The sequence below is a fragment of the Macaca fascicularis genome, chromosome 1 (assembly GCF_037993035.2).
Source record: "Macaca fascicularis isolate 582-1 chromosome 1, T2T-MFA8v1.1".
Taxonomy (NCBI): domain Eukaryota; kingdom Metazoa; phylum Chordata; class Mammalia; order Primates; family Cercopithecidae; genus Macaca; species Macaca fascicularis.
Genome location: NC_088375.1, coordinates 233187482 through 233201755, shown reverse-complemented (window position 1 = coordinate 233201755; position 14274 = coordinate 233187482). Strand labels below are relative to the sequence as shown.

General features: G+C 50.9%; 1 protein-coding gene across 2 annotated transcripts in view; it reads right to left on the bottom strand.

The window, feature by feature from the left end:
* Positions 1 to 12629, bottom strand: part of SSU72 (SSU72 homolog, RNA polymerase II CTD phosphatase) — a 33914-nt gene extending 21285 nt beyond the window's left edge. The window contains exons 1-3 of one of the 2 annotated variants that reach the window (XM_074023822.1): positions 12252 to 12629; positions 11124 to 11241; positions 4075 to 4218 (exon numbers count right to left, since the gene is read on the bottom strand). In XM_074023822.1, coding sequence (XP_073879923.1) covers positions 4075 to 4109 — 35 coding nt within the window. In that variant the 5' untranslated portion in view covers positions 4110 to 4218; positions 11124 to 11241; positions 12252 to 12629. The remainder of the gene's footprint in view (positions 1 to 4074; positions 4219 to 11123; positions 11242 to 12251) is intronic. The other variant, XM_005545082.3, reaches the window with a different exon arrangement.
* Positions 12630 to 14274: the final 1645 nt, after the last annotated feature.

Here is a 14274-nt window from a genome sequence, read left to right as displayed (position 1 = left end):
TTAACTTTAGAGGGTTCGCATCCCAGTGCTGCAAACCTAGACTCGCGCCCTCGACAATCCCCAAGGATTTCAGAGGCAGCAAGTCCCTCAACCCCTCAGGCTCACTTCTGGCTTGTGGGGAAAAAAACAATCAGCTATCTATAGCCAAATACAGACAGTCTCTAACTTACTCTGGTTCATTGTAGGATTTTTTGACTTTAGCATGGGTTTACCAGCAGGTAACCTCACAGAAAGTCAAGGAGATTTTCATTAAGAAATGAAAGCTGAGAACAGTGGCTCACGCCTATAATCCAAGTACTCTGGAAGGCTAAGGTGTGAGGATCACTTGAGGCCAGGAGTTCGAGACAAATCTGGGTAACACAGCAAGACCCGTATCTAAAAAAATAAATAAAATAAATTAAGTATTACAATACTAATAGGACAACTGGCCAAAATTTATTGAGGACTTTAAAACACTCTGTCTCAGGCTGTGTGTGTGCATCTCCTAATTTAATTATCAGAAATTCTGTGAGGTTGGTACGCATAGGGAAACCCAGGCCCTGGCCACGAGGCAAGTAGGCAGATGGCAGAGGTGGTAGGGTCCCCCTCGACCCCGGCCCTGCCTCTGAACAAGCAGCATTTTCCTCCCAAGTCACATCATCCTTTTTTTTTTTTTTTTTTGGAGACAGAGTATCACTCTTGCCCAGGCTGGAGCGCAATGGCGCAATCACAGCTCACTGCAACCTCCGCCTCCCAGGTTCAAGCAATTCTGCCTCAGTCTCCAGAGGAGCTGGGACTACAGACGGCGCCACCATGCCTGGCTAATTTTTGTATTTTTAGTAGAAACGGGGTTTCACTATGCTGGCCAGGCTGGTCTCAAACTTCTGACCTCAAGATCTGCTTCCACTGCAGTTTGAAACCCCCTCTTGCTTCCACTGCAGTTTGAAACCCCCTCTTGCTTCCACTGCAGTTTGAAACCCCCTCTTGCTTCCACTGCAGTGTGAAACCCCCTCTTGCTTCCACTGCAGTCTACAGCCATGACTTCTGCCAACACGCTGGCTGCTGGGGGGCAGATTTGCTTTGGGGCTCTCACTTGCAACAGTTACTTCCCGCAAGCCCTCTGCCCCCATCACTAACCAGGAAACGCTATCAGGGTCCTCCCGACCTGCGTATCTCAACACCCCTGAGGCCCCACCCGGCATCGTGCTGATGTCCACAGGGAACAGCCTGGGGACTTCACTCCTTTCCAGGCCGAGGGCAGCATGTGGAAGAGCTTTAGCTAAGTGGCAGGCTCACCATTCTGCACCTTTTGCCCCCTGAGCGAAGTAAGCAAGGCGACGAAGGCACGCTCCTCCCAGCACCTCCTCAGGGGCCACCACAGGCGACGGTTTCCCACAAGAGGTCCCCAAGGCATAGCCTGTGGCTGACAATGTCCCAGCACCACCCCCGTGGCCACAGCACCCCCACTGCCACTCCTCCCCCACTGCACACCTAGAGCGCGCGCACGCACGCGGGGCTCTTCTGGGCGGATGCTTCCTGGGAGACCGCCAACCCCTACAGTCCCTCTGTAAAGGAGGAGCTTCCAAATTCTGGGACACTGGGCTCAGCTCCTTCTTCTAGAATGACCAGAGACAGGCTCATTCTCTCCCTATAGCAAGTCCTTCCGGATGAGTCTGCCGAAGCTGGACTCAGTCCTTGCAGAACGTGGCAAGTACTTCCCAGGTCCAGAACCCAGGAGGTCACAGTGGGCTGACATGAAGGGCTGAGCTTACACCAATCAAGGGAGTGTGAGGACGTGCATCACTATCTGCTTTTCTTTCTCTTACTGAATACAAGAATTTAAAAATGAACAGTGCTAACTGAAGAGTAATTTTCAAAAACAGGATCTCAGGGTAAGCTTCATGGCACATCAGAGTTTAATGTGAATCATGATATGAGACAAAAGCCTCCGCCAGGGCGACGGGAAGACCCAGCCCTAAACCAGACTCTTGCAAAGGGCTCTGTGGTCACCCATCGCCGTAAGGCTCAGGAGTGGAGACAGCATGGACCGGGAGCTCGCACAAAGGGCATGTCAGGAGAGCCTCCTTTCCGAGGCGCAGCCTGACCTGCTCCGTCCTCCTCAGCCCACGACGGGAGCAGAGCCACATTGGAGCTGTGCTCCACACGGGGTGGACGAGGACACAGCCTACTGACAGTTCCTCAGAAATCCTCAGGGAGGTTTCTCCACACGCAGGGCACCAGGGCTTCTGCAGAGACAGGGGCAGCAGGAGGTGCTGCTGACGGTCCCCCGGGACTTACATCGACTCACAGTGAGCCCACGTCTGCCACCAGGATGGCTCCCAGCACCACACTCTCCACTGCGGCACGCCCAGATGGCTCAGCAGGCAGGCCGGGCTTGGGAGCTGACAGCAGATGCCCTGGACTCTGCCCAGCGTCCTCACCCACCACCTTTTAACTGTAACTGACAGAGGACAGCAGGGAGGGCAGAAGGTGCAGTGACGGCTAGGATCCAGTTCTAAGTTTTGCTAGAAAGACCTTCAGGGGCCCTTCCTGGCTACATAATTAATCTACCTGTGTATAAGAATTTTTTTTTAGCTTATTAAAAATTGCAAGAGGCCAGGCCCGGTGGCTCACGCCTGTAATTCCAACACTTTGAGGCCGAGGCAGGTGGATCACGAGGTCAAGAGTTCAAGACCAGTCTGGTCAAATTGGTGAAACCCTATCTCTACTAAAAATACAAAAATTAGCCAGGCATGATAGCGGGTGCCTGTAATCCCAACTACAACGGGAGGCTGAGGCAGAGAATCGCTTGAACTTGGGAGGGGGACGCTGCAGTGAGCCGAGATTAAGCCGCTGCACTTCAGCTTGGGCAACAGGGTAAGACTCCATTTAAAAACAGAAAAAAAAACAAGGTAACAAGAGTACGGCCAAGCACGGTGGCTCACGCCTATAATCTCAGCACTTTGGGAGGCTGAGAAGGGTGGATCACCTGAAGTCAGGAGTTCAAGACCAGCCTGGCCAACATGGTGAAACCCCGTCTCTATTAAAAATACAAAAACTAGCCAGGTGTGGTGGCACGCACCTGTAATCCCAGCTACCTGAGAGGCTGAGGCAGGAAAATTGCTGGAACCTGGGAGGCGAATGCTGCAGTGAGTCTGCAGTGAGCCAAGATCTCGCCACTGCACTCCAGCTGGGGTGAGAGTGAGACCCTGTTGGGAACGGGTGGGGATGGCAAGAGTGCCAATATGAAGACAATGTTGGGCGAGGGCAGGAATGGCAACAGTGCCAACATGAAGACAAAAGGTTGTGCATTTGACGCCTCATTCTCTTTCCATTTGGAATACGTATGGCCTCCGTTGTGAGAACTACAAATCACTCACTATAACAAAAGGAGATCCAGAAACTTTTCATTAGCATGGGGGTGACCATGAAATGCCTGGTCAAAAACCTGGGCACTGATTGTCATAACCATTATGCAACTGGTGTTGCATCCATCAGAATCTATTTGAATACTCTTCTCTCTACAGGAGTCTTAGTGGCAGACCAGTCTGCTCTGTGTCCTCCCGAAATGAAGGAACGTTCTCTCCCATTATTTCTTCTAACAGCTTGGGTAGCAAGCTCGGCCCTCTTCTTTATCTGACCCTCTAAGGACCTCACCAGATGTGTGAAGCAGCCCGGTGTGTATCAGACATGCACGCATGCACACACACACACACACACATGCACGCACACCTACCTGGCAAAGGAAATAACGGGGCAGCCCTGAAGTGTGAAAAGCAATGGGGTTTTGTGGGTTCCACCTCCTCACCTAAGCATCCCTGGTTCATGCTATGTCACAACCCACTGCTGGACCACGTCAATGTGAACCCCACAACATGCCTGTGCGCCTCACCACGCCTAATGCCATGGGTGGCACTGGAACTAACCCGTGGACGATCCGATGTGCACCAGGAATAGAAACCAAGTTCTCGCAAAGACAGGAGGAGCCAGTGTGTGCACTGCACAGGGTGACACGCCTCCTGTGCCCGAGCCACACGTAACACCTTCCAGGAAGGACCACACAGGGGGTTTTTAAAGGGCAACCCGCTGGGATACAGTTCTTTGTCTTTCCTAAGAAGATCATTGTACATCTGGTCATATGTGGTTTTGAAATCATAAACATTGGGCTTGTCGGGAGCTGGTCCTGGAAGCTTCACGTGAGTCCCTGTTCCAAAGGATCGGACGCTGAATCCCCGTTTGCTGGAAGACAGAAGGAGAGAAAGAGTCACAGTCACACTAAGACACAAAACTCCAAAAGCAAGGGATAGGAAATGGGAAAGAAAGAAAATAAGTAATTTCATTGGCTCACAGTAGAGAACATATCTTAAAATTTTTAATCTAGGCTGGGCGTGGTGGCTCGTGCCTGTAATCCCAGCACTTTAGGAGGCTGAGGCGGGCGGATCACGAGGTCAGGAGATAAAGACCAGCCGGGCCAACACGGTGAAACGCTGTCTCTACTAAAAATATAAAAATCAGCTAGGTGTGGTGGTGACTGCCTACAACCTCAGCTACTTGGGAGGCTGAGGCAGGAAAATCAATTGAACCCAGGAGACGGAGGCTGCAGTGAGCTGAGATCACGCCATTGCATCCAGCCTGGGTGACGGAGCAAGTCTCCATCTCAAAAAAACAAAACGAAACAAAACAAAAAACTGAATCAAATTAAATATTTAAAATATTTTGGGCCAGGCATGTATCCTAGTACTTTGGGAGGCCGAGGTGGGACAATCGCTTGAGCCCGGGAGTTTGAGACCAGCCTGGGCAACACAGCAAGACCTTGTCTTACAAATAATTTAAAAATCACCCAGGCATGGTAGCATGTGCCTGTGGTACCAACTACTCAGGAGGCTGAGGTGGGAGGACTGCCTGAGCCCGAGCAGGCTATAGTAAGCCGAGATCATGTCACTGCACTCCAGTCTGGACGACAGAGCAAGACCTTGTCTCAAATAAGTAAATAAAAATTCTGTAGCAAGTTGCACAAAAGCAACCAAACCAGAACTGACCATTACAAAGCCACATCTGAACATCAGAGCTTGTTTAAGGCTTTACTTTAAACTGAAAGGACTAACTGATGTGGACTTGGGGAAGATTTCATCAGAACATGTTGGCCATCCACCAACGTCCTGGCTTTGGAGGATCCAAGTTCACAGGATTCCTAAGGGACTTGTAAAGGTCCAACTGCCCGCTCCACCACAGGAAACTGTCTCTCCCAGTTTCCCGACACCCCCACGATGCTGCCACCATGGGAACCGACACCCAACACCCAAAGGAGTCACACAGGCTCAGGGGTGCTGCAGGCAGAGAACAGACGCTGCAATGGGTCCAACGGCGCTCGCACCTCGGGCTTCCTAGTCACAGGTGAGGAAACTGACTTCCTAGTCACAGGTGAGGAAACTGAAAATACTTTTCCTAATCAACTGGAGAAAAGAGCTGAACAGGAAAAGTGTCAACTGCCAGCAATGAGCTCCAGTTCACACCAGGAGAAAGATCGTCTCCAAACGCTGATGGAGTGCGGGTAAGATCAGAAAATTCTTCCGTCATCTCTGACAACCATACTTAAGTTTGTCACAACAAGTTGCATGAAAAAAGTTAGCTTGGCGCCGGGCGCGGTGGTTCACACCTGTAATCCAGGCACTGTGGGCGGCTGAGACAAGTGGATCACCCGAGGTCGGGAGTTTCAGACTAGCCTGGCCAAGAGGCAAAACCCCAACTCCATTTCTACTAAAAAAAAAAAAAAAAAAAAATTTAGCTGGGCGTGGTGGTGCACGCCTGTAACCCCAGCTACTCAGAAGACTGAAGCAGGAGAATCGCTTGAACCCAGCAGGCAGAGGTTGCAGAAACTGAAGATCATGTCACTGCACTCCAGCCTGGGCAACAGAGCAAGACTCTGTCTCAAAAAAACAACAAAAAAAGTTAGTTTGGTACAGAACACGTGTTCTTTTAAAGTCACAACTGATACTTATAATCATCTAAAAAATACAGACTTCTCATCCTAGCTTTATTTATAAATCAAAAAAGGTCTGCATCTGAAGGAATCCGCCTGGCGCAGGGCGCACACACACTTCCATTAACACTAAACTCCTCTCACAGGCCTGTCATCCTTGTTCAGAAAGGTGCTGCTGTTTCGCTCCTGAGCAAGAATGACATACAAACACATGAGGAGTTCCACATTATTTTTAAAAAAAGAAAAGTAAGGCCGGGCATGGTGACTCACGCCTATAATCCCAGCACTTTGGGAGGCCAAGGAGGGGGGATCATGAGGTCAGGAGATCAAGACCATCCTGGCTAACATGGTGAAACTCTGTCTCTACTAAAAATACAAAAAATTAATTGGGCGTGGTGGCAGGCGCCTGTATAGTCCCAGCTACTTGGGAGGCTGAGGGAGGAGAATCGCTTGAAACCGGGAGACGGAGGTTGCAGTGAGCTGAGATCGCGCCACTGCACTCCAGCCTGGGCGACAAGAGCGAGACCCTGTCTCAAAAAAAAAAAAAAAATTTTTACTGACTGTTGAATGAGTAACAGTGTCACAAGGGAGGAAAACCTCAGGCAGAGGGGCTGCTGGAGTGTAACCAGCCTCTGTGTGGATAATGGGGCAACACCCAGCAAGTGAAAATCACCTGTGCCTTTCTCAGACACTGGCCTCTAGAAACCCACCCTATGAACACACATGTGCCTCGCAACATGGCTGCCTCCAGGATGTCCGCTGCTGGCCTTCCACAGCCACAGACGAACAGTAAGCTGAACATCCATCCATGGGGTACGACAGGCCGTGTGGCTCCACACACACCTCCAAGGATGAGTAGAGGAAGCGACAGAGCCCGAGAGCACCCTGCTGCACTACCACACACGTCACCTACGCACACATCGAGCAGCCGTGCTTGTCTAGTGTATGTGACACACCTGAGTCCCCCGACGCTGAGGACAGTTGCGTTAGTCCTTACATCCCTAGATGTCCCGAGCTACATAACCCGGCTCCCCAAACATCTACCACACACGGCCAGAAACGTGGAACAATGGCAGCAGCGATCCGTGGCTACAAACCCGTGTCCACGGCACCCGGACTGTGAAATAAACGTGAAAATGCTAAAATTAAAATTCCCGACATTCAGTCCTAACCACAGATCCTGATGGAAATGCGAGGCTAAAGCAATAAAGTCAACTGTTGGCTGTGACTGAGAGGGTGACGGAGGCCCAGACACAGGGCACACCACAGGCAGCACACGTGAGAAGGAACAAGCCTAAAATGACTTCCTTACCAATTCAGACAACGTACAATGAAATACTTTCCGTCAAAGCACAAAAAAGGGCCGGACGTGGTGGTTCACTTGAGGTCAGGAGTTCGACACCAGCCTGGCCAACATGGTGAAACCCCGTCTCTACTAAAAAATACAAAAAATTAGCCGGGCGTGGTGGCGGGCTCCTGTAGTCCCAGCTACTCGGAGGCTGAGGCAGGAGAATGGCGTGAACCCGGGAGGCGGAGCTTGCGGTGAGCTGAGATTGTTCCACTGCACTCCAGCCTGGATAACAGAGCGAGACTCTGTCTCAAAAAAAAAAAAAAAAAAAAAAAAAAAAAAAAAAAAAAAGCATGAACAAGCCGGTGATGAGCGTGACCACAGCAGCCAAAGAAGACAGCCTGTCCCACAACACTGACAGGAGCTCACCACCTGCTGGGCGTTCCTTTCAGCAAAGCCTATTTCAAAACAAAATGCAGTTTGTTTCTCCCCCAACAAAATGTTCACAAATGGCAAAAAGGCTATTTAGCAACAGAAGAACTGTTCTCCTAAACGAATGCAACTGGCAGGGCAGCCAGCTTGCGCCTCAACAGTGTTTCTTACATCAAAGCAAGGACAGTTTGGAAAACACTCCTGACACCAGCAAGCTTCGCCTGAAGGGCCAATGCCTTTGTAAACTAATCTTCCAGACAAGGATTTATCTGGTATGCCAAATAACTGTCTTTACAAGTACCAAAAACCTATCACAGGGCCTGTAATCCCAGTACTTTGTTGAGACCAAGCAGGTGGATCACTTCAGGTCAGGAGTTTGAGATCAGCCTGGCCAACATGACAAAACCCCGTTTCTACTTTAAAAAAAAAAAAAAAGGCCCGGCGTGGTGGTGCACGCCTATAATCCCAGTTACTCCAGAGGCTGAGGCTGGAGAATCGCTTGAACCTGGGAGGCAGAGGTCACAGTGGGCCCCGTGATGGTTCCACTGCACTCCAGCCTGGGTGACAAACTGAGACTCTGTCTCAAAAAAAACCCCAAAAAACTATCATAAAGAAGCTGTCAGATGGGCCGCCGTGGCTCACGCCTGTAATCCCAACACTTTGGGAGGCGGAGGAGGACGGATCACCTGAGGTCAGGCGTTTGAGACCAGCCTGACCAACAGGGAGAAACCCTGTCTACTAAAAATACAAAATTAGCTGGGCGTGGTGGTGCATGCCTGTAATCCCTGCTACTTGGGAGGCCAGGAGTTCAATATCAGCCTGGGCAACACAGTAAGACCCTGTCTGTAAAAATAAATAAATAAGACCAGGCACGGTAGCTCATGCCTGTAATCCCAGCACTTTGGGAAGCCAAGGTGGGCAGATCACCTGAGGTCAGGAGGTCGAGACCAGCCTGGCCAACATGGTGAAACCCCGTCTCTACTAAAAATACAAAAAAATTAGCTGGGTGTGGTAGCACATGTCTGTAGTCCCAGCTATGCAGGAGGTTGAGGCTGGAGAATTGCTTGAACTCGGGAGGCAGAGGCTAGTGAGCTGAGATCACGCCACTGCATTGGGAGACAGAGTGAGACTCCGTCTCAAAAAACAAACAAAAAAACCAGAAAAACAAGAACAAAAAAAACACAAAAATAAACAAACAAAAAAACTAACTGGTTCCAAGGGGACATTTTAATCCTTGGAGTACAAAACGCAGGAGGCTCTGTGGAAACGTAAGGCAGAGTTTTCCCACACTGCCTGAAAACATAAGGACTCCCAGGACTCGTATTTGAAACAATTTAGTCTCAAACATCAAAGATGATCACCCCAGAGAACACTGATGTCAACACTTCTTATCACTTGGATTTATCAGGAAAATAGAGTTCACGCTGACTTTTAATAGGATGAAATTGTTTCTGTTTCTGTTTTTAGAGACAGGGACTTGGTCTGTCGTCCACGCAGGAGTTCAGTGGCACAGTCATAGCTCACTGCAGCCTCAACCTCTTGGGCTCAAGTGATCTTGGTCTCCCAAGTAGCCAGAACTATTAGCATGTGCAACCACATGTGGCTAATTTTTTAAATGTTTTGTAATGATGGGGGGTCTCACGGTGTTGCCCGGGGCTCAAACTCCTGGGCTCAAGCAAACCTCCTCCCTCAGCCTCCCAAAGTGCTGGGACTATAGGCAGAAGAGCCACCTTGCCAGGCCCAAAATTTTTAAAAGCGGCGAGGTTCACTGATCAACTAGCTACTGTGCATGTTCAGTTAACTACAATACCTTTCGACAATTTTATTTCAGCTTTCCTGTGCAGTTTTATGTAGTCCTACCCAACCGCATATACAATTTTCCTGCTTTTTTCACTTATCATAAGCATTTTCGAAGCTTTTCACAAACATCATTTTTAATACCTAAAAGACTCTCTAAATCTGACTTTCACAAGCTTTCCTAGCTTGTAACAGAAAAACACTATCACATAGATTTCCTAAATAAGTATTAAAACCTTCTAAATAAACCCAAACGAACAGGTATAGGCAAAGGACATAAATAGGTAATTTCCAAAAGCAAAAATGCTCTGGGTGCGGTGCCTCACACCTGTAATCCAAATACTTTCGGGGGCTGAGGCAGGAGGATCGTTTTAGCCCAGATATTCAAGGTTGAAGTGGTGAGCTATGATCACAACACTGCACTCCAGCCTTACCCTGGCTCAAAAACAAACAAAAAAAAGTGAAAATGACAACAGACATGAATTCCAACTTCAATAAGGCCAAGCTAGAAAACGGAGACACAGAACAACACACTCTGGCCACCAGAGGCCATTGAGCAGGAGAAGTGGAGTGAAATTTCCTAAGAGTCTGGAGGATTTCCTGCCCCCTTCACCCCCGAGACCCCAGTCGTGATGTGCAAGGAAGAGCCACCTGCAAGATGGACACAAGCCACAAGCTGTGCTGTGAACCTGGGCACTCAGCACCGACGCCACCAGCCTGTGGGTCTCTGTGGGGAACGCCCCCCCCGAAATCGGACTGCCAAATTTTCCCATTTGACCGGGGTATTATAGAAAATTATTTGTATCAATAATGAAAATAAAGCACCTCGTGACAAAAAAAGGGAACTAATGATGTTAATATTAACTATGGAGCAGACAACAGAATCAGAGCTTATCTCCCTGATGCATGCGTGAACACATGGGAGACAGATGGACACCAAAATGGTACTTCTGAGGAACCACTTCCCTTTTCTACAGTAAGAATTTCTGCAACAAGCAGGCCGGGTGTGGTGGCTCACGCCTGTAATCCCAGCACTTTGGGAGGCTGAGGCAGATGGATCACGAGGTCAGGAGATCGAGACCATCCTGGCTAACCTGGTGAAACCCCGTCTCTACTAAAAATACAAAAAAAAAAAAGGCCGAGCGCGGTGGCTCACGCCTGTAATCCCAGTACTTTGGGAGGACGAGGCGGGCGGATCACGAGGTCAGGAGATCGAGACTATCCTGGCTAAGACGATGAAACCCCGTCTCTACTAAAAATGCAAAAAATTAGCCAGGCGTGGCGGCGGGCGCCTGTAGTCCCAGCTACTTGGTAGGACGAGGCAGGAGAATGGCGTGAACCTGAGAGGCGGAGCTTGCAGCGAGCCGAGATCGCGCCACTGCACTCCAGCCTAACTGAGCGCGACTCCATCTATAAAAAAAAAAAAAAAAAAAAATTAGCCAGACATGGTGGCGGCGCCTGTAGTCTCAGCTACTCGGGAGGCAGAGGTAGGAGAATGGCGTGAACCCGGGAGGCGGAGCTTGCAGTGAGGCGAGATGGCGCCACTGCACTCCGGCCTAGGCGACAGGGCGAGACTCCGTCTCAAAAAAAAAAAAAACAACAAAAAACAAAAAAACAAAAAAATTAGCCGGGCGTGGTAGCACGCACCTGTAATCCCAGCCACTCCGGAGGCTGAGGCGGGAGAATCGCTTGAACTCGGGAGGCAGAGGTTGCAGTGAGCCGAGATCGCGCTACTGCACTCCAGCTTGGGCGACAGAGCAAGACTCTATCTCAGAAAAAAAAAAAAAAAAAGAGAGAGAGAGAGAGAATCAGCAGATCACGAACACTTGACACTGTTTTTTTTGGGGGGGGGGGGGGGTTTGGTCGCGAACTCTCGGCCTCCCAAAGCGCTGGGATTACACGCGTAAGCCACTGTGCCTGGCCCGCGTGACACTGTTAAAAAGAGAAAAAAAAAGAGGGACTGCTAATATTCCCAAGTTGCTCAGGAAAGTTACAGCTGGGCTGCGATAAGAGGAGTGAGATACTGTTTTCGTTTAAACTTCACGTAGGTAACTTTGGGGGGGGAAAAGCCGTTTCAATTGTGTCTTACTATCAAAGTTGACACATATACCAAATTTTCACTGTAAGTAAAGTGGTCAGTTTCAGTTTGCTATGTAACTGAACAAACTACTTGTATCAAGCAGAAATAAACTTTCATTAGACAGATGCTAGGCAAAAGTCACAGAGACCAGTTAGCAGCGAATTTAAACCAGCAGAGCCAAACCAAATCCTCGTTGTATTCCAGAAACCACCGGTTGGAGGCGTTCCAGGAAGAAAGAGAGGATCTTTTGCAAAAGAAAACAAGAAGTAGCAAACACACAAATCCATGGTATTAAAAAAATAGACCGCTTTCTTATTTACAACATCGTTCTTTGCCGAGGTTATGTTGTGCGCGTTTCCAGCAAAGGTAGCCAACGACGCACACGAAATAACCACGATCGGCCGCCGCCGCGCAGCCCCTCACCTTGGCCGCTACCCTCGCACCCCTCCCCCGGCCTCGGGGAGCTCGAAGGACCACCGGACAGCGGGCGTCTCGTCCCGGAACCCGCATTCCCCGCGATGCCCACCCGCGTGTGGGCGCCGCGCGCTGCTGTCCAGCTGCCATCCCAACCAGCAGACCCTCGAGCGCAGCCCGGCCTCCTCTCAGGGCGCCCGGCGCGGGCCAGGGGGAACCGGAGAGGAGGGCGGGCCGGTCGCCGGAGCGGAGCGCGCGGGGCCAGGGCGGAGCCCAACTACCTGAGGATGTTGTGCGCCTCCATGCTCCGGTTCTGGTTGCTTGAGCACACCACCGCCACCCGCAGCGGGGACGACGGCATGGCTGCGGCCCCACAGCCCGCGGCTCTCCCGCTTGGGTTCCCACCCCACCGCGGCGCTTCCGCGCGAGCAAAATGGCGGCCGCCGCGGCCGGAAGCGGGCGACGCGAAAGCGGCGGCGCAGCGTGCGGCGTCTGCGCGGCAGCCTCCCCGCCCACCTCGGGCGCCGGGCCGCGGACGGAGCGCAAGCACTGGCCTTCGGGCGCGCTGCACTCGGCGAGGCCGGGGGCGGCCAACGCCGCGCCGGCCCCCGGCGTCCGCAGCAGAGACCCGCACTCCACAAGGACCGGCTGAGCGTCACGGCGCTCAGCGCCGGCGTCCTGACGTCAGCACCCCGCGCCGGCGCCTAGTGTGACGCGCGCCGCGCCGAACGCCAAGACGTCACAAGGTGTCGCCGCTGCCTTTGGGAATGATGCGAAGGTGCGCGCTTACCCGGGAGAGCATTGAGGACAGTTCCCCGGCCCGGCGTCTTGTGTCCTGAGACGATTTTTTGCTTTCCCTCGGTCCCCGTGGGGCCCATAGTTCTCACTTCTGCCACCCCAGAGTCGTCGCGCTTCACTAGATCTACTCCCTCCGCTGTCCCGAAGAGCCACAGACATTCCCAGTTCTGAGGCTCGCTCCCGTCCCGTGTCGCTGTTACCGTCCTCCGGCCCCGGCTCATACAAGCAGGAGCACATCGCTCTTTTATGAAAGCCCTTCAACATTTAACGTTTAAATGCGAGGGCCGGCCTGTGGAGACCTGGCTGGGAGTGCACGTCGACTAGGGTCTTCCTCGCCTCGGGCTTCCTTGGAGAGGCCGCCGGCTGGTCTGAGATGTGGGTCAAGTTACAGTATATCCAGTCAGCGCGAGTGTGTTGTCCCCCAGCGGTGCCTGTCTGCCTGGATACGGCCTCACGGTGGGCAGTGGGTGGATGTTTTCCTGTGGGAGCGCCACGGACGGGAGAGGGAATTATAATGATTATCAACCTAATAACAGGCTCTCGGCCGGGCGCGGTGGCTCACGCCTGTAATCCCAGCACTTTGGGAAGCCGGGGCTGGTGGATCACGAGGTCAGGAGATCGAGACCATCCTGGCCAAGATGGTGAAACCCCGTCTCTACTAAAAATACAAAAATTAGCTGGGCGTGGTGGTGCATGCCAGTAATCCCAGGTAATCGGGAGGCTGAGGCAGGAGAATCGCTTGAACTTGGGAGTCAGAGGTTGCAGTGAGCCGAGATCTCGCCACTGCACTCCAGCCTGGCAACAGAGCGAGACTCCGTCTCAAAAAAAAAAAAAGTTCTCTAACTGAAAATATATATTTGGGAATAGCACGTTGGCGAATATGCCTGCCATAGTAAACGATTTGCGCATTCAGGAAAGTAACGGTTTTTAAAGAAAAAATGAAGAGGAAGATAATGGTTTGGAAATAATTAACCTTGGCTACAAAGAACAGTAACAAGCATACTCCCAATGCAGGGTTGGACAGGCAGTTGCTGGGCAGCTGTCCTTGCTGAAGTATTTTTTTGTGTGAGGTTGCCTTAGTGCAAGGTTGTGGTTTTTGCAGAATCTTGTGATAGTTTTTCTTATTACTTATTCATGAGAACTCGCCCTTTGTGGCCTTTCCCAGCTGTATTTGTCAAGGTATTTTTTAAACATAAGTGAGTCGACTTTTATTTGACAACTTGGATATTTTCCCCCTTTTGGTTGAGATCTTTCTCCAAATGCATCACTGATGAGTCATCCTGTAATTAAGTTTTGATAGTCCCCGTGCTGGGATGAACTTGTTCCAGGTAGCTGGTCTGCTCCCACACTGGAGAGACTGACTGCTGGGAGTTATTGTCAAAACCCTTTTTACCATATTTGAGCATCAAAGGTTTGAAGGGTGTGCTCTCAGGCTAAGTCTACCTAGAGTCCATTATTAACTTCAATTTTTGTTGCTTCTGTCGTCTTTTTCTATCCTCTCAAAGT